This window comes from Papio anubis, chromosome 6, assembly GCF_008728515.1.
Source record: "Papio anubis isolate 15944 chromosome 6, Panubis1.0, whole genome shotgun sequence".
Taxonomy (NCBI): Eukaryota; Metazoa; Chordata; class Mammalia; order Primates; family Cercopithecidae; genus Papio; species Papio anubis.
Window position 1 is genome coordinate 55,688,868 of NC_044981.1, and position 18,644 is coordinate 55,707,511.

The 18,644-nt window shown below is 36.1% G+C and overlaps 1 protein-coding gene across 11 annotated transcripts in view; it reads left to right on the forward strand.

Moving 5' to 3' along the window:
• The window catches only part of ZNF451 (zinc finger protein 451), a 125,661-nt gene that overhangs the window by 98,080 nt on the left and 8,937 nt on the right, over window positions 1-18,644 (forward strand). For 9 of the 11 annotated variants that reach the window (XM_017957962.2, XM_017957964.3, XM_009205415.4 and 6 more), the window contains 5 exons: window positions 1,281-2,884; window positions 4,890-5,033; window positions 6,456-6,586; window positions 8,083-8,269; window positions 15,270-15,338. In XM_017957962.2, coding sequence (XP_017813451.1) covers window positions 1,281-2,884; window positions 4,890-5,033; window positions 6,456-6,586; window positions 8,083-8,269; window positions 15,270-15,338 — 2,135 coding nt within the window. The remainder of the gene's footprint in view (window positions 1-1,280; window positions 2,885-4,889; window positions 5,034-6,455; window positions 6,587-8,082; window positions 8,270-15,269; window positions 15,339-18,644) is intronic. The other 2 variants (XR_002521343.2, XM_021936776.2) reach the window with 2 other exon arrangements.

Here is an 18,644-nt window from a genome sequence, read left to right on the forward strand (position 1 = left end):
GATATCAGTAGTGGGACTGCTGGATCAAAGTGTGGTTCTATTTTTGTTTTTTTTTGAGAAATTTCCATATTGTTTTCTATAGAGGTTGTACTAATTTACATTCCCACCAGCAGTGTATAAGTGGTCCCTTTTCTCTGTGTCCTTGCCAACATCAGTTGTTTTTTGACTTTTTAATAACAGCCATTCTGACTGGTGTAAGATGGTATCGCATTGTTGTTTTAATTTGAAGTTCTCTGATGATTAGTAATGTTGAGTATTTATGGGCCACTTGTATGTCTTCTTTTGAAAAATGTCTGTTCATGTCCTTTGCCCACTTCTTAATGGGATTATTTGTGGGTTTTTTTCTTGTTAAGTTCCTAGTAGATTCTGAATATTAGTCCTTTGTCAGATGCATAGTTTGCCGATATTCTCCCATTCTATAAGTTGTCTTTATTCTCTTGATTATTTGTTTTGCTATGCTTAAGCTTTTAAGTCCGATTTGTCTATTTTAGGGCTTTGTTGCATTTGCTTTTGAGGACTTAGTCATAAATTTTTTGCCTAGGCCATTGTCCAGAAGGGGTTTTCCGAGGCTTTCTTCTAGAATTTTTATAGTTTCAGGTCTTAGTCTTTAATCCATCTTGAGTTATTTTTTGTATATGATGAAAGATATAGGTTCAATTTTATTCTTCTGCATATGGCTATCCAGTTTTCTCAGCACCATTTATTAAATAGAGCGTCCTTTCCCCAGTGTGTATTTTTGTCAGTTTCGTCAAAGATCAGTAGTTTGTAGGTATGTGGCTTTATTACTGGGTTCTTTGTTCTGTTCCATTGATCTGTGTGTCTGTTTTTACACCAGTGCATGTTGTTTTGGTTACTACAGCCTTATAGTATCAACATTAATCAATTATTAAAGAATAGGTTCTGGGTTGTCTAGAATCTTAACCATAGTGTTCTTTCATACAGTTTAATTACCATGGAGAGTCTAATAATTTGCCTGTTCAATAAGGTCCTCTGTCAGTGCTTTTGACACAGATTTTAGTTTTCTAAAATTTGCCTGAATTTTAAAAAATTTGAATCTAGTTTTAGCCTTTTGTATTTTAACTAGAAATAGATAAAATGCAGATAATAGTCAAGTATTTGAGGTGATAGAACATCATTATGTCATCTGCATCTTTATTGAAAAGTATCTTTTAGTGCTTATATATACATTGGTTATTTTATAGTTCCTGCAATAAAATGCAGCAATGGTATGTTTACAAAATACTTCTCAAAGAGTTTCTATTTCTTTTTATCTAATTTAGAGTTCGTTGTCGAAATGCTGGGCCTGTAGCTGTAGCTGAGAAGAGCATTACCCAGGTTGCAGAGAAATTCATATTAAGAGGTTATTGTCCAGATTGCAATCAAGTCTTCGTGGATGAAACCAGCACCCACAATCATAAGCAGAATTCAGGACACAAAGTCCGAGTCATTAACTCAGTGGAAGAATCAGTCTTACTCTATTGCCACAGCAGCGAAGGGAACAAGGATCCTTCTTCTGACGTGCATTTATTGTTGGATCAATCAAAATTTTCATCACTTAAAAGAACCATGTCTGTTAAAGAATCTAGCTCACAGGAGTGCATTGCCATTCCAAAAAAGAAGATGAATTTAAAAGATAAAAGCCATGAAGGTATCGCTTGTGTCCAGAAAGAAAAGTCAGTAGTTAAAACCTGGTTCTGTGAATGCAATCAGCGATTCCCAAGTGAAGATGCAGTAGAAAAGCATGTTTTCTCAGCAAACACAATGGGTTATAAATGTGTGGTCTGTGGAAAGGTATGTGATGATTCGGGGGTCATTCGTTTACACATGAGCCGGATTCATGGAGGAGCACATTTAAATAACTTTTTTTTCTGGTGTCGGACATGCAAAAAGGAGTTAACAAGGAAAGATACTATCATGGCACATGTGACTGAATTTCATAATGGACACCGATATTTTTATGAGATGGATGAGGTAGAAGGTGAAACTTTGCCATCATCTTCTACAACATTGGGTAATTTGACTGCTAACAAGCCTTCATCAGCTATTGCTATTATTGATCATTCCCTGGCAAATAGTTCTCCAAGGGGCAAATGGCAATGCCGGATTTGTGAAGATATGTTTGATTCCCAGGAATATGTAAAACAGCACTGCATGTCTTTGGCAAGCCACAAGTTTCATAGATACAGCTGTGCTCACTGCAGAAAGCCTTTTCATAAGATAGAAACATTGTACCGACATTGCCAAGATGAGCATGACAATGAGATAAAGATTAAATACTTCTGTGGGCTTTGTGATCTTATCTTTAACGTGGAAGAAGCATTTTTGAGTCATTATGAGGAGCACCACAGCATAGACTATGTATTTGTGTCAGAAAAAACTGAAACTTCAATTAAAACTGAAGAAGATTTTCCAGTAGTAGAGACGAGTAACCAGTTAACCTGTGGTTGCCGTGAGAGTTACATCTGTAAAGTCAACAGAAAAGAAGATTATAGTAGATGTCTCCAAATCATGCTGGATAAAGGAAAACTTTGGTTTCGCTGCAGTTTATGTTCGGCAACAACACAGAATTTAACCGACATGAACAATCATATCCATCAAGTGCACAAAGAAAAGAGTGATGAGGAGGAGCAGCAGTACGTAATCAAGTGTGGCACCTGCACCAAAGCATTTCATGATCCTGAGAGTGCGCAGCAGCATTTCCATAGAAAACATTGCTTCTTACAGAAACCTAGTGTGGCTCACTTTGGATCTGAAAAGTCAAAGCTGTACAAGTTTACTGCCAGTGCCTCACATACAGAGAGAAAACTGAAACAGGCAGTAAACTATTCAAAAAGTTTAGACCTGGAGAAAGGAGTTGAGAATGACCTAAGCTATCAGAATATAGGTATGGCTTTAAAGCTCTGTGCAAATTTCATATACTAATATTGAAACTTACAATGTACCCACCTCGATTTTGAAGCAAGAAATAGGATAACTTCTTGATGATATGTTAATTACTACGGTATATACATTTTAGGGGTTTGTATTCCTACTGCTACATTTATCCACTTTCTAAACTTAAGGGGACAAAGAGTATATATTGGCTTTAAATAATATATATTTTAGATATCATTTTATTTTACAAAAGGTGTGGAGATTTTGAAGATGAAGGAAGTCGATAGTCTTTCTGAAAGTTAGATTTCAAAGTTATCCTAGTATTAATATCGTTTAGGTTTTTCTTGTAATATTTGGATTCACTAAAAAGATAAATCATGTGAATTCTTTTTGTTTCTATTTGGCCATATTCTTCAGTGTGAGAAATTTTAAAGGTCATTTCAGTATTTGTATATTTTTGTTATGATTAACTTGGAAGCAAAGCTTTAACATACAATTAAAATAGCAATTAGAGGTAGAATTAAAGTGGTAGCAAGAAACCAGGGGGAAAATTGAAATATGAATTCCTTCTTTGTACTTACTCCAGTCTTTCTGTCTTCCATATGATAGGATTAAGTAAGTCTAGGCAGGTGTTAAGTTTTTATTTTGTTTAGAAGTATAATTTGTTTTGTTTAGAGTATAATTTTAAGTGTATATTCTTTTATTTTTAAATTTTTTTTTATTGAGATGGGATTTTACTATGTTGCCCAGGCTGGTTTCAAACTCCTGGCCTCAAGCAATCCTCCCATTTTCGCCTCCCCAAGTGTTGGGATTACAGGTGTGAGCCACCACACCCGACGTAAATCTATATTCTTTTAAATAAATATTAACTCTTGGTGAGTTATACAATGTAGTGTATTTGGATACAGTGAGAATATGTGCAAATTTTGGCCAGTAATGTATTTTTATGAACTATTGAATTTTTACATTCTTGCTCTATAGTGTATGTAGATTTTAACATCACCTTTAGTCATGGCATATTTTCAGTGATAATTAAATCATGAGCTACCTAGTCAACTCTAAACAGTGAAACACTGGTTACGCCATTTTATATTCTCTTTGGCCTTTTTTTTGTGTGCTTCTGTTTACTTTTTGTTTTTGGAATTTGTGTTAGTCTGCATTTGATAGAAAATGCAATATCTAAATCTAGAGTTACTCAGAAGTTAGAGAAAAGACATAAGGTGGCTTGGAAATGGAAGGGAATGGCAGTAGTATATTCGAGGGAACTATTAGAATAGAAACTATTCATTTTTTAAATAATATAACATTCTAAAGTTTGCATTATTACCACAGGAAACTTTAAGGCCTTGTCAAAGTGGAAAAGTATGAAAAAAGATAAAGGGGAGAGAGAATGAGAGTTGGGGCATGGGGGAAGGTGAAAGAAGAATCTGAGAGAAGCAAGAAGATGTGTTTATAGGGGGAGGTGGCACTGTACCACTGGCACCTATTTGTAGCACTGCTTTATGGGAGCAGGATTCCAGGTGATCTTATTTCTGCTCTCTAGGGTGTTTAATCATAGACCTAGAAGGCTACTAATAAATCAGTTTAGACTGGGAAAAGAACCAAATTCTGGTGGTGAAAATGTTCTTAATAGGTAACTTTGGAATTTTATATGGGTGGTGGTAGTTTTTGCTTATTTAACCTTAAAACTTGGTTTTCTAGTTCTTCTAGTACATTAATGTTTTTAAAAAATTCCCTGTATAAATGACTTTTTAACAAGCCTTAGAGTTGATGGAAAATATTTGCAAGAAGGATATATAATCAAAATTTGTGAAATATTCACAATATTTTTATCTGATTTAAGTGTAAATGGTGTCATGTACAGATTTGGATTTCACAAAAAGGTTTAGATAGAAATGAGTAACATTCAAGGTTAGTATTTTTGCATGTTAGCCTTCTAATATCTTTTGGACTTGAAATCAGAATGATTTTAGCAAATTCTTACTGAACTCATGTTGATATTTCTCTCTTCTCAGAGGAAGAAATTGTTGAGCTTCCAGATTTGGATTACCTGAGAACCATGACTCATATAGTCTTTGTAGATTTTGATAACTGGTCAAACTTTTTTGGTCATCTACCAGGGCATCTAAACCAAGGAACATTTATTTGGGGCTTTCAAGGTACGGTTAATAAGAAAAACAAAAGAAAACCGTTTTTCCCAGCTCTTAGACTATAGTTCAGTTTAAAAGCCTCCCCTTAAACCTTCCTGTATAGATCATAGGAACATAATTGGAATATTGTTCTTTTGTATTATAGTTACTCTGCTAGAGTCATTTTCTCTACATGCCTCTGTGGTAAATGTTAGCTCTATCTGGTGACTCAAAAGTTTATGGATCTTTTGGCTGGGCGCGGTGGCTCACGCCTGTAATTCCAACACATTGGAAGGCCGAGGTGGGAAGATCGTGAGGTCAGGAGATCGAGACCATCTTGGCTAACACAGTGAAACCCCGTCTCTACTAAAAACAAATTCAAAAAATTAGCCAGGTGTGGTGGCGGTTGCCTGTAGTCCCAGCTACTTGGGAGGCTGAGGCAGGAGAATGGTGTGAACCCGGGAGGCGAAGCTAGAAGTTGCAGCCGAGATCGCGCCACTGCCCTCCAGCCTGGGCAAGAGAGCGAGCAGCCGAGGTCGCGCCACTGCCCTCCAGCCTGGGCAAGACAGTGAGACTCCGTCTCAAAAAAAAAAAAAAAGAAACAGTTCATGGATCTTTTGATACTGATTGAAAAAGCCTTTATTCAACACCTAAAGTGTGTCAGGCACTGTGGCTTTGTACTAATATGGTTACTGATTATTATGGTTTTATCCCTTTTAAAATACAGAGAAGCAGATGTTTTGTTTTTGTTTTTGTTTTTTTCCCTCAAAGTTTTAAAACTAATAAATAGCAGAGTTAGCTTTTGAAATTTGGCCTTTCAGCTACAGGACTAATGTCATTTTCAACATGTCATAACTGCCTCTTCAGTTCATCCTTGCTGTTCTTAAGTGTTCAGCTTCATCTAAACCTCTTTACAAATTGTTGACCAAACCTGGGGGAGAGGCTTCTTTGGTTTACAGAGGATTAGTATAGTGAGCATCTGCTGTTGTTCGTGTTTGATAGAAAATAGCATGTAAAGAGAAAGATTGGGATTAAAGATAGAAACATGCTGACCTGGATAAGTTAGCCAGTATAATTGCTTTAGTAAGTTGAGCTTTGGTGATTGCCCATCATTTCTGCATTGAACAGTGATGACATTTGTAAAAACCACTTATGCTTACACTTACAGAATAATGCCATTCAAAGAATTCTTGCACACATTACTTTTGATTTTGCTTAATATCCATGTGAGTTTTAAGATGAGTTGACAGATTCAGGGAATTTAGTCCACTTTCTCAAGACTGTACAGCAACAAGATGTTGATGCTTATGCTCGGATGGAGTTCTTCCACATTCTGATTTAGTACTTTGCCTCTAGAAAAGTTTTTTTTCTAGTATATGTTTTTTCTTGATAAAATTTTTGGCCTTTCCTCTCCTGTTTGATTATCATTTTTGCTTTTTCTGAAATTAATAGGAGGAAACACCAATTGGAAGCCTCCACTCAACTGTAAAATTTATAATTACCTGAACAGGATTGGATGCTTCTTCCTTCATCCTCGCTGTAGTAAAAGAAAAGATGCTGCTGATTTTGCCATATGTATGCATGTGAGTCATTGTTTTATTCAAAATCTAATGTGAATCTCACACCCACTTGCATTTTTTTCCCACTTGAATTGTAATGAGAGTTATAGACCATTCTTCAGTACTTCAGGTTCTACCTGTGACTATTATGAAGGCAGGACCCCATAGCATATTTTTATTGCTTTATCCTCAACTTCTAGCAAACCTTCAGCTATCCATGGTAGATACTCAACTATTTGTGGGATAAATGATCAAGAGATGATACTGTTTTTTGGTTTTAAGACAGTGTCGCTCTGTTGCCCAGGCTGGAGTGCAGTGGCGCAATCTCAGCTCACTGCAACCTCAGCCCCCTGGGCTCTAACGATTGTTGTGCCTCAGCCTCCCAAGTAGCTGGGACTACAGGAGCATACCACCATGCTCGGCTAATATTTGTATTTTCAGTAGATGGGGTTTCTCCCTGTTAGCCAGGCTAGTCTCAAACTCCTGGCCTGAAGTGATCCGCCCGCCTAGGCCTCCCAAAGTGCTGGGATTACAGGTGTGAGCCACTGCACCCGCTGATGATACTGTATTTGATATATATTAAGACATTTTCATATTTTAGTATCTCTAAAATTAAGAGGTACCTTAACAATCACTGTTGGCCTAGATAGAATTTACATTTGCTTCTGCCTCTGCCAGGTACCTAGAGAAACTGCCAAACTGAGACCCACTTTACATTTTTTGCTTGAGGACTTACATGTCACACTGATAATGTGAATTTACTCGGCAAACTTGTTGACTACAGCTTATGGTTTAAACAACAAAAGATTTCTTTTTCCCTCTATCTAGTGCCAAGATTGAATCATGCAAATTGCCTTGCTTACCTTTTCTCTATGACAGATTTATTTCTTATTTACCCTTACATTGAGTGTATAGCCCATTGGTATTCCAACTTTATGTGAAGTCTGTTGGACTTCCATTTTGGCTTTTTCTTTTTATGGCACATAAAATAGCTTATCATATAATTTAATAGCATCTTATATTTGATTAAATGTGGGGTATTTAATTTATGAAGGAAGTCTTTCTCTCTGTTTTCTTTTTTTTTTTCTTTTTGAAATGGAGTCTCACTCTGTCGCCCAGGCTGGAGGGCAGTGGCGCAATCTCAGCTGCAACTTCTACCTCTCAAGTTCAAACGATTCTCCAGCCTCAGCCTGGAGAATCCAGCTTGGGATTATAAGCACATGCCACCACACCCAGCTAATTTTTGCATTTTGTAAGAGAGACTGGGTTTCACCATGTTGGCCAGGCTGGTCTTGAACTCCTGACCTCAAGCGATCCACCTGCCTCAGCCTCTCAAAGTGTTGGGATTACAGGCGTGAGTCACTCACCCAGCCGAAGGAGATCTTTGTGTCATACTTTGGTAGGGATTAGGGAACAAGCTTAATATACCTTCCTAGGTATGTGTTCATTGTGAATAGATATAACTTGTTTTGAAACTCGTGCTGATTTTTTATCAACCTGTGCCATTTGTTCTAACTTAGGCTGGCCGTCTAGATGAACAACTACCCAAGCAAATTCCTTTCACCATCCTCTCAGGAGATCAAGGTTTTCTGGAGCTAGAGAATCAATTTAAGAAGACTCAGAGGCCAGCTCATATACTAAACCCTCACCACTTAGAGGGAGATATGATGTGTGCCTTGTTAAATAGCATATCTGATACCACCAAAGGTACGCAGCTGCAGTCACAGTGCAAACCACCCAAGAGGAGGAGACTTCACTGCTGAGAAAAACCAATAAACTACTGTCCGCTAGTGAACTGTTGCCTGCTTACTAAACCATCATGTTCTCTTACTTCTATCTTACTTATCTTTTTTTTTAAAATCTCACTTTCATTCTTTAGTGTTTTAGGAGGAGGATGAATTCATAATAATTTTCTGGAGCCTTTTTTTGATCTAGTAGATAAAATCTCTATTGATGTATATAAAATATATATTCATGCGTTATAGTATGTTACTATAATTTTAAGAGCTCAGAATTCACATCTTCACTTTGTTCCTGAAATTCCAAATTGACCTTCAGTCTTTTAGAAAGCAGTGTGTTTACAGTTGAAAACCGGAAAGCAATAAAAAAGGTGATCATTTAGGAGGTTGACAGTGACAAAATGAAATGCTGTTAGGCTTTTAGGTCCTTAGAGAAGTGGGTACATTCTGTCTTATTGCTGGGCCTTGCACTTTCTTCTGTACCTTTGTGAGATTATTCAGTGAAAGGAGTGCTGATGTCCATTTTCACTTCCTAGTATATAAGAAAAGATGTAATTCTAAGGATTCAGAAGTTTTGTTTTTCATTTTTCATAATTTCTGCAGTCAAATGTTCTACCACTGAGCTATACCTCTCTTTTTCGTAATCTCTGAAGAAATATGGATAGAATAATTAATGTTTAAATATCCTAATAATTTAAATTCATGAATAAGGTTTGAAGATATTAATGAATTACCTTAATGAAAAATAGTGGCTTTTTGGCATTTTTATTGTGTGCCTTTTTTAAAGTTTTCAACTCTGCTTGCCTCCTAGATTTTTTTTTCTTTCAATATATTTGGAAGTACATTTTGATTGAAAACCCATTTTGGAGAATTTTGCTCTAGTCACTGATTATAGTGGATCAATTCACTTCTGCAAAGTTAGGAATCAGTAATCTATGCTCTTTATACTCTTTAAAGCAGAGTAATGATGGAAGATTATAAAAGAAAATGAACTCTTGTATCTTTATGTCACTTCCTCTTTAATTTTTGTTTTCACTTGTTTTTTCTATCTGTGAATTTCTTTTTTCTTAACAACAACAAAACAAACAAACAAACAAAAGCCACTGTGTGCAGTGGCTCACGTCTGTAATCCCAGCACTTTGGGAGACCAAGGCAGGTGGATAACCTGAGGTCAGAAGTTCAAGACCAGCCTGGTCAACATGGTGAAACCCCGTCTCTACTAAATATACAAAAATTAGCTGGACATGGTGGCTGTTGCCTGTAATCCCAGCTACTTGGGAGGCTGAGGCAGTAGAATCACTTGAACCCAGGAGGCAGAGGTTGCAGTGAGCTGAGATCACACCATTGTGCTCCAACCTGGGCAATAAGAGCAAAACTTCATCTCAAAAATAAACAAACAAAAATCAAAACACCTCTTCTACTCTTTTGCCATCCCCTTCCCAGTCCTCAACATCTACTTAATATCCTGTAAGATAAAGTTTGACTTTTGCCACACAAGGCCAACCTCCCTTTCCTTCTCTTACGCTTCTGCTTTTGGGAACATTTGTAACTCCAAATGTGAAAGCTGTTAGCGTTTTGCCTCTATTTCAATTATGTTTGGAATGAGAGGTGAATATGAGTAGGCTTTCATGGGTATATTAGGGTTGGAGGTAAGATATAGGTTATTAATATCTGCTGATTATGCCGTTCCAAATGACTCTTATGTTCTAGATATTCTTTTTTTTTTTTTTAAATCACCCATACTCAGTACTCATTTGAACTAACTACTTTTTGGATGCACATGTGTACTTATTCTTAATTTTTGTGACATACAGAGATTGTGCACTGCATGAAGAAGGATATAGGCTTTGGTTCAAATGCTAACTTTGCTGTTTCCTAGCAGTGCGATTTCAGGCATGTTACTTTTTTGGAGCCTCATTTTTTTGTATTTATATGGTTGTAATAGTGATGTATGTAAAGTGTTTAGCACAGTATATAAAGCACTTTAGCTATTTAACAAATAATAGCTATTTTTTATTATTACTACCATAAAAAGAAAATGTGATTCCTAGCCACTACATTTTTAATGTTACACTGAATCATAGTATATTCAGGCTTAGTTATCTGATTTAAGACCAAATTTTTTCTTCATGGAAGACTTAAAACCATCAAATTGCCTGTAGTGAACTTTATAAGGAATCAAAGAAAAATCATTTTCTTGGGTAACTTTTTATTCCATTTCCTTTCCTAACAAATAGCTTTGTGAATAGTTGAGTGATAGTTTCTATTAAGGAATGGTATTTAATATATAATGGGACTCAGTAAATCTCTCAATGTCCACTAATATAATTTTTGTTACTAAAGAATGCCAGGCTAACTCCTTGCACATAGCTAAACATAGTGTTCCTTCTTGTTTTCAGATTTGACAGCCAGTCAGTTTCTTAAGGCAATATGGTTTTTGGGATGAAGGGGTCACTGGACCTTTTTGAGGATCTGATGAAAACTTTCTATACCTTCCTTCCCCCAAAATAAACATATATATACTACATTGCATACAATTTCAAGGGATTTGTGGTCTCAATGCTTCTAGTTGCCAATCAACAAACAAAATTGTCCTTTGGGATGTAACCTAAGTTTATACTGTAAGTCAACAATCCCCAACCATTTTGGCACCAGGGACTGGTTTCATGGAAGACAATTTTTCCATGGATGGAGGCAGGAGGTGGGGCATTAGATTCTCATAAGGAGCGCACAACCTAGATCCCCTTGCATGTGCAGTTCACAATAGGGTTTGTGCTCCTATGAGAATCTAATGCCGCTGCTGATCTGACAGGAGGAGGAGCTCAGGTGGTAATGCTGGCTCACCTGCTACTCACCTCCTGCTGTGCGGCCCAGTTCCTAACAGGCCACAGACTGGTACTGGTCCATGACTTTAGGGTTGGGGACCCCTGCTATAAGTAACATAGAGTGATAAGTTCTCTCATATTTGTTATTATACAGCCAGGCTGGTGATTTTTCAGATTTTTGAATTTTTCACCATAGCATAGAGAAGTGATACAAGTTTGAGTCTCTTATTCTTTATACGTTTTCAGAAATTTACCATTAGCAGGACTAAAAAGTGGTTTTTATTAGACTGAAGATTGCTGTATAAATAGGATCTTTGGAATATTGTAATCAGAATCAATGATCGTATGGTATCATACTAGGAGAAATTAGTCTTCGTTAATTTCTCTGTTAATTGAAAGTCTTTCCAGAGGTACTTATTTCAGGAAAAATACAAATATTTGGAGTTGCTGGTTTTGTATATCGGTGTCCAGTCATTTGTTCCTAAGGCATTGTTTTTTGCGTGGTGGGGAGAGGAAAGGTTAAGTAGCTTTATTACTGGTACTTTTTTATGCCTCCCACTTGGTTAATTAGGGTAAAAGTTCTTTTCTCTCCTTGTAAGCATCAGGGTTTCAACATGAACATTTTAATTACAGCTGTGATATATGTATAAATTCTTGTAGAGACATTTAAAAAATCTGTTAACTTTAATTTCTGCCCCCACCTTGGTCTTCTTATCCTTCATCATTTCTATTTTATATTGTACTTTTCCTCACTTTCTTAACACTTAAGATACATGGATCCTTTCTGGTAATCCCAATCAGAGAAGCTAGGTAGACTTTCTTAGACCATTTACATTTTATTCCTAAATGTTTCTTTATTCTAACTCAAGCCTTATGTTTCAGAGCAGATATAACTTGTCACTTAAATGTTGAAAGAAAAAAAAAAGTGAACTTTTTTATTGAAAAAAGTTTATTGAAGTTTATTGTAGTTTATTGAAGACCTACTATGTACCAGCCACCGTGTTAACTGCTTTTTATGTTTGTAGTGTTTAAAGATGTTTAAATATGTTTAAAGAACTTCTTCCACATGCTTTTTAACCCGCTTTGCAAGCTGTGAAGTAGATGTTGGATTACCCCATTTTGTAAGTGTGGAAGGAAGCAGAGGTTCAGAAAGGTTAAATAATCTACCTGCAGCTGCACAGCAAGTGCTTTGCTTTTCATTAGTATCAACGAGTAGGGTGAGACTTTCACTGACACAAATACCGGGATTTCATGATGTAGAGCTAGCCACCCAATGTGAATTACTGGCTCTAACCATGTCCTTGAAGAATGAAGGTAATGGGAGATATTCAAACCACAGTATAGTGACATTGCAGAATTTATATAAAGATATCAAACAAGTTTTTTCTTTTTAAATAACATTCAGGAAGAATGCACTTTTTTTTTTGGTCAGAAAAAATGATTTGGTTGTAGGTTCTGGTGCTTTAAAAAGTAAAGTGATTATATCCTGAATATAGCCAAGGAAAGCAATTAGCATTCTAATTTCTCTAGGATCTTTTGTTTCATAATTAAACGAGTGAGCACTATCTTTACAGGCTTCTCAAGAAGTTGGCACTAGAACTACAAGCACTGCAGTGAACTTTTTTGAGTACTGCAACATGCAGTTTCAAAGAAATTCACTAGAAACCTGCTTCCCATTGCTTCCTCTAGCTTTCCTCTAATCGATGTAAATGTTCCAGGGTACACAGAAGTTAATGTTTTTAGTGTTTTCTTATTTGGGCCAATATCTGCTCCCTTGAGAATTACATACAATGAAAAAGATGTTACTACAAGATAATTTTCGTTGAATCTGTATGCTCCTTAGATGGTCTTGTTTATAAGCCTGAGACTTTTATATCCATTTAGTTGTGACTTCATTGTGAATGAATGGATTAGAAGCAGTAAGTATGGTTGGTATCTATAGAGTCATACCAATTACACAGATTTTGTAATCCATCTTACAAATATAGAGCATAAACATTCACCTAGGTGCTAAGAAAGTGTAGATGATTGAAGCATCATCATGGCCTGTGGAATATGTATTACCTAAAATAATTGTTGAATTATTTCTAAAAGTCTGTCTGCCTATTGTTTCCTCAGCCTGTTACTGAAAGCTATAGGTTGTTTCTTTGGACACCATGATAAAAATATGTTTGATAAAACTAATTCCATGCAAAGGTACTGAAAATAAGAAAGAATATTTATGATTTTCTCTGTTCTTCTGAGGGGGTTGACTGAGGCAAAAGAAACCTTTTATGATATTAATATTTGCAACCCCATGTCAAGTTAATCCTTGACAAATCAAGGATTTGTCATTATTCAAACCTGAAGAGTAGCCTTAGGCCTTGCAAGCAATGATAAATTGTTTGGATGAGTTGTAACATACTGCTTTTGACTGACCTTGACTTTAAATTGTAATAACAGAAACCTGTGGGTATTTTCCTTTTGTTCTTAATGTTTAGAGCAAGCTTGTTTAACCTGCGGCCGACGGGCCACATGTGGCGCAGTTCATCTTTGAATGTGGCCCTACACAAATTCATAAACTTTCTTAAAACATTGAGAGTATTTTTTTTTGCGTTTTTTGTTTTGTTTTGTTTTGTTTGTTTTGTTTTGTTTTGCTCATCAGCTATCATTAGTGTTAGTGTATTTTATGTGTGGCCCAAGACAATCTTCTTCCAATGTGGCCCGGGCAAGCCAAAGAGTGGACACCCCTGGTTTAGAGGTTTAATTTTGTTCTTTAATTTGTAAATGTAATGTTTTATTTACCGAAAACATTGCTTGAAATATTTGAAGTATTTTGCTGGAATTCATAGCAAAGATGACTTGTAAAAACAAATTTCTGCAGCAAAAGAATATAGTGAAATATAGTGATTTAATTTTTATTTATAGATACTTAAATGTCTTTTTAATGTGTATTTTAAGTTTTTAAGTTTGCATAGAAACAAATATGTCTATATGGTTTGTATTTAGTTAAGTGCTGATTCAAGTCACTGACACATATATATATAGATGCATATCTGTTTATATTTGTATAATTATATCTTGATATAAATATATATTGATTTAAATATAGTTAAAGTGATAAGCAAAATATTAGGTCATTGATAGTACCATGTTTCAAATTTTTTAAAGATGAACTTTATTTTTGAGAATAGTTTTAGACTTACAAAAAAGTTGTGAAGATAGTACAGTGTTTCCATGTACCCATACTCAGTTTCCCTTATTAGTAACATCGTATATTAGTGTGATACATTTGGCATGATTAATGGAACAACATTAGGACATTATTACTAATTCCAGCCTTTAGTTTTCCCCAATGTCCTTTTTCTTTTCTCCCTTCCCCTCACCTCTTTTCTTTCTTTTCCCATCTCGTCTCATTTCGTTTCTTGAGACAGGGTCCCACTCTGTCACTCAGGTTGGAATGCAGTGGTGTGATCTCAGCTCACTGCAACCTCCACCTCCCAGGTTCAAGCAGTTCTCCTACCTCAGCCTCCCAAGTAACTGGGACTATAGGCACGTGCCACCATACCTGGCTAATTTTTGTATTTTTGGTAGAGACAGGGTTTTGCTATGTTGCCCAGGCTGGTCTCGAACTCCTGAGCTCAGGCGATCCACCCACTTCGGCCTCCCAAAATGCTGGAATTACAGGTGTGAACAACCACACCTGGCCTCAGTATCCTTTTTCTACCCCAGGACCTCATTTGGGATCCCACATGACATTTAGACATTAATCTCCTTAGGCTCCATGGTTCAAATTTTAAGTGAGTTTTGCAGTGCCTTTTCAGTCATACCGTATTATAAAGCCTTTGGTCTCTCATTACGAAAGCATGTAAGACATCAGGTAAGTAAGCTTGTGCTATGCAAGAGGCATTGTTAATTAAAACCTATGGTGTTTTCTCCATAGAGATGAATGCATATGATTTTCAAATTATGGGAGAATTTAATCTGTCACAATTTTTAATAATATTTGGTAAGCATTGGAAAAAACCTAGTGTGGGAAAGTAGTGTAACACTAATGAACTGTATTGTAATGAGTAAGGTTGGATATGAGAAATTATTGAAAATAATATTGAGTATACATAAATTTATGGGACAATAACTGCATATATTGATTCTTCTTTACAGAATGTGACAGTGATGATAACATGGGTGCCAAAAATACTTCAATAGGAGAAGAATTTATATCCACAGAAGGTAACCTAATAGAGTTAATCTCTTTTCTGCTTGACTGTATTTGCATTTTTTTTTAAAATTTCTCTGTCTCTCACCCATTCACCCCTCTTACTCCCTTCTACCCCCAAGTTAAAACATTTTCTCAGTTTGAAGGATAGCTTTGCATTTTTCATGTAAGATGACTTAGGGGTAATACTAATTTAGAAAGCTAGAATGTGTCACCCAATTATGGCCCTTGGATCAAATCCAGTCCACTATCTTTAGGAACACAGCCATACATTTAAGTATTGTCTATGCTATTGCTTTTGTACCACAACTGCAAGGTTGAGTAAGTGTGGCACAGACAGTAGAGCCCATCCACCCCCGCCCTCCTCAAATAATTATTTTCTAACCCTTTAAAAAGAAAAAGGTTGCTAACTCTGGGCTAGGAGACAATTTTGATTTCCTAATTGTTATTTATCTTGAATAGTATTAAGAGTATTAAAAGACAGGCAGTGGAACTCTAAAAGCAAGCACCTGTATCTAAATGTAATGGGCTTTTTTAAATAAATTTTTTTAAAAAGGGTTTTTTTTTTTTTTGTTTTTGGTTTTTGGGTTTTTTTTGAGACAGAGTCTCACTCTGTCACCCAGACCGGAATGCAGTGGTACAATCTCAGCTCACAGCAACCTTTGCCACCTGGGTTCAAGCGATTCTTGTGCCCCAGCCTCCAGAGTAGCTGGTATTACAGGCGTGTGCTTCTGCGATGCCCCGCTAAAAATTAAAATTCTCTTTTACTCTTCTTAAAGGAAAAGCTATTTCCTTCCATAGGTTAAAGAGAACTTTTTATGTCACTTGGCATCAAATCATTTGCTGGCTGTACCATTATTTGGTTGTGTCTTGTAACCATTCTTTACTTTGGTTTTTCTATAACAGACTGCACTTTTTAATAACCAGGGGGAAATGAGATAATGGATCTTAGAAAATACTTTGAGCTTCACTGGAGAAGTTGAAAGTATTATATCAGCATCTTTGACGTTAAAGAAAAGCAGTAGGAATCTTCACGTACATTCCAGTATAATGTTTATTGTTGGAGACTGTAGGGTAGGAATGTGGAGGCTGGAAAGTAGGGATGGAAATATGTGACTGAACACACAAACAGAATGGCCCGACTGATAGGTTTTCTTTGCATTTCTTTGATCTCAGATAATATAACTAGTTTAACTAAGAGCATACTAGAGCTTTATGGTATTAGGAGTTTGGGAAATGGAGTCTGGCAGTGGAATCGATTCATCCATTAGATGAAGTAGATAGCTGTAGTCTTTCTGCCTTATAGCCAAATTCATTGGTTAAACAAAACTGGCAATAAATCTACACCTAATTGGAAGGAAGCAAGTTTTTTGACCAACTTCTTTTCCCAGCATGGTCTTTCAAGGTCTAGCTCAATGCTTAGCAGCCACATAATGATGAATTAAACAAATGAAAGAACTTTTGTGCGTTTTGAACAAAAACTGCCAATTAAGTTGTTTATCAAGGCCACTAAAAGATAAACAGTACTGAACGTCTAAAGAGTTCAGATTTTGCAACTTTTATTTGACACCTCGTGACTCATCCCATGGAAAATGCCAGGCAAAATTACAACTTTTAAATAGTTACAAGCCGTCACAGTTTTGTGGGCTCCTACCTAACCTAGGAAATCTGAGATTTGTGTAACTGGATATGTACCAGATATTATCTATGTAATGCATTTTATGGTTTAGAGGTGGAGATGTTACATTTTTGTGATTATTTGGTTTGGAAAAATAATTATTTTTATAGGATTCAAGAGAAGATACTTTAAACCTATAACTAGTTGTCATAGTTAAAATAGAGGTGGGGATAAAATCCTTTAATTCCAAGAAAAACCAAAGGTGTTTGTGTTTTATATCCTGATGCTTTATATAAAATAAGTGTGAGAAGCACACGATGTTTCACATAAGTTAAGGAATATGGGCTCCTTTGCACTTTTCTCTAACATTCTTCTTTTTTTCCCCTCCTCATCACCCCAGAAGAGCTAACTCGAATTTCATCTCTTAGGTTGCTATGGTCAGTGCCTTTCCTAGATTGTCCATCTTTAGACACAGCCAATCACTGTCTATTCTGGGCTCCCTCTGTACGAGGCCAAATGGATTTAAAATACTTCTGTCTATATTTTTCATCTCCACAGACTGTAAGCTCCTTAGGGTGTAGGATCATGTTTTATTTATCTTTACTTCAGCAGCACCTAGCACAGTGTTTGGCACAAAATGATTGCTTGTGAAATGAATAAACTTTTAACAAACTTAAAACATGTTAGAGCCACCATTTCCCTATAAATGGATAAGGGAAATTGAGATAGAGTCTATTTTGTTGTAGAATATTGGGTTATTTTGTTGACCCTGAACCACAGAAGCAAAATAATGTTCTCGTCTACACCTGATAACAAAACTGAAAAAAAATTTAAGCAACCACTTAAGTCTCTTTTTATTCCTTCCTTTCCCAGTACAACTCTGTAAATGCCTGAGAAATAGTGGCAGAAGACAGGATAAATTTGCTTATGGCTTTTTGCCTTAGGGTAATCCCCCTCCTTCCGTGATTTGTGTTATTCTTTGTTGTTCCCCATAGACCAATATCAAACTCTGACCACACAGGCCAGTCATAACAATCCTACGTAATCTATTTCCTGTACTTGACAGAGAAAACAGATGCCGCATAATGTGGTGGTGAAAAGTACAGTCTTTGGATTCATACTGCCTAAAACTCTGCGCTTACAAGTTGTGTAATATTGGACAGGTCACTTAACTTCACTGTGCTTCAGCTTCCTCCTTTTAAATATGGGAATATTAGTATACCTACCTTACTAGAATAACATGACATATGATAAATAGTATATATTGGTTGCTGCTACTGTTACTGGGATTATGATGATCATTATGTCATTATTTATATCTTCACCTAAGATCTCCTCTAGAGGTATGTCTATTAACTAGAGGTATTCTGACTCAAATTGCTGGAAGAGACAGAGGACAGCATTGCATAGATAATTTTCTATGCAAAACCATCTTCCTATAAATGTTAGCAATATGCTTTATTTGGAGAATTCCTTCAATTAATAGCAGTCAAAACTACTCTTAACAACCTGTGAGAGTCAGACAATTCTCTTCATTTTATATGAAAAACTGAGGCTTCTAAACATTAAGTAATTTGGCCTTACATCCACAGTTTTAAAATGATTGAGGCACCATTTCTATATGTCTTGTACCTCCTACTACTGGTTGTTTTTGTTGTTTGTTTGCCATAATTACTGCTCTCAAAGTAAATGAAATTAAGGC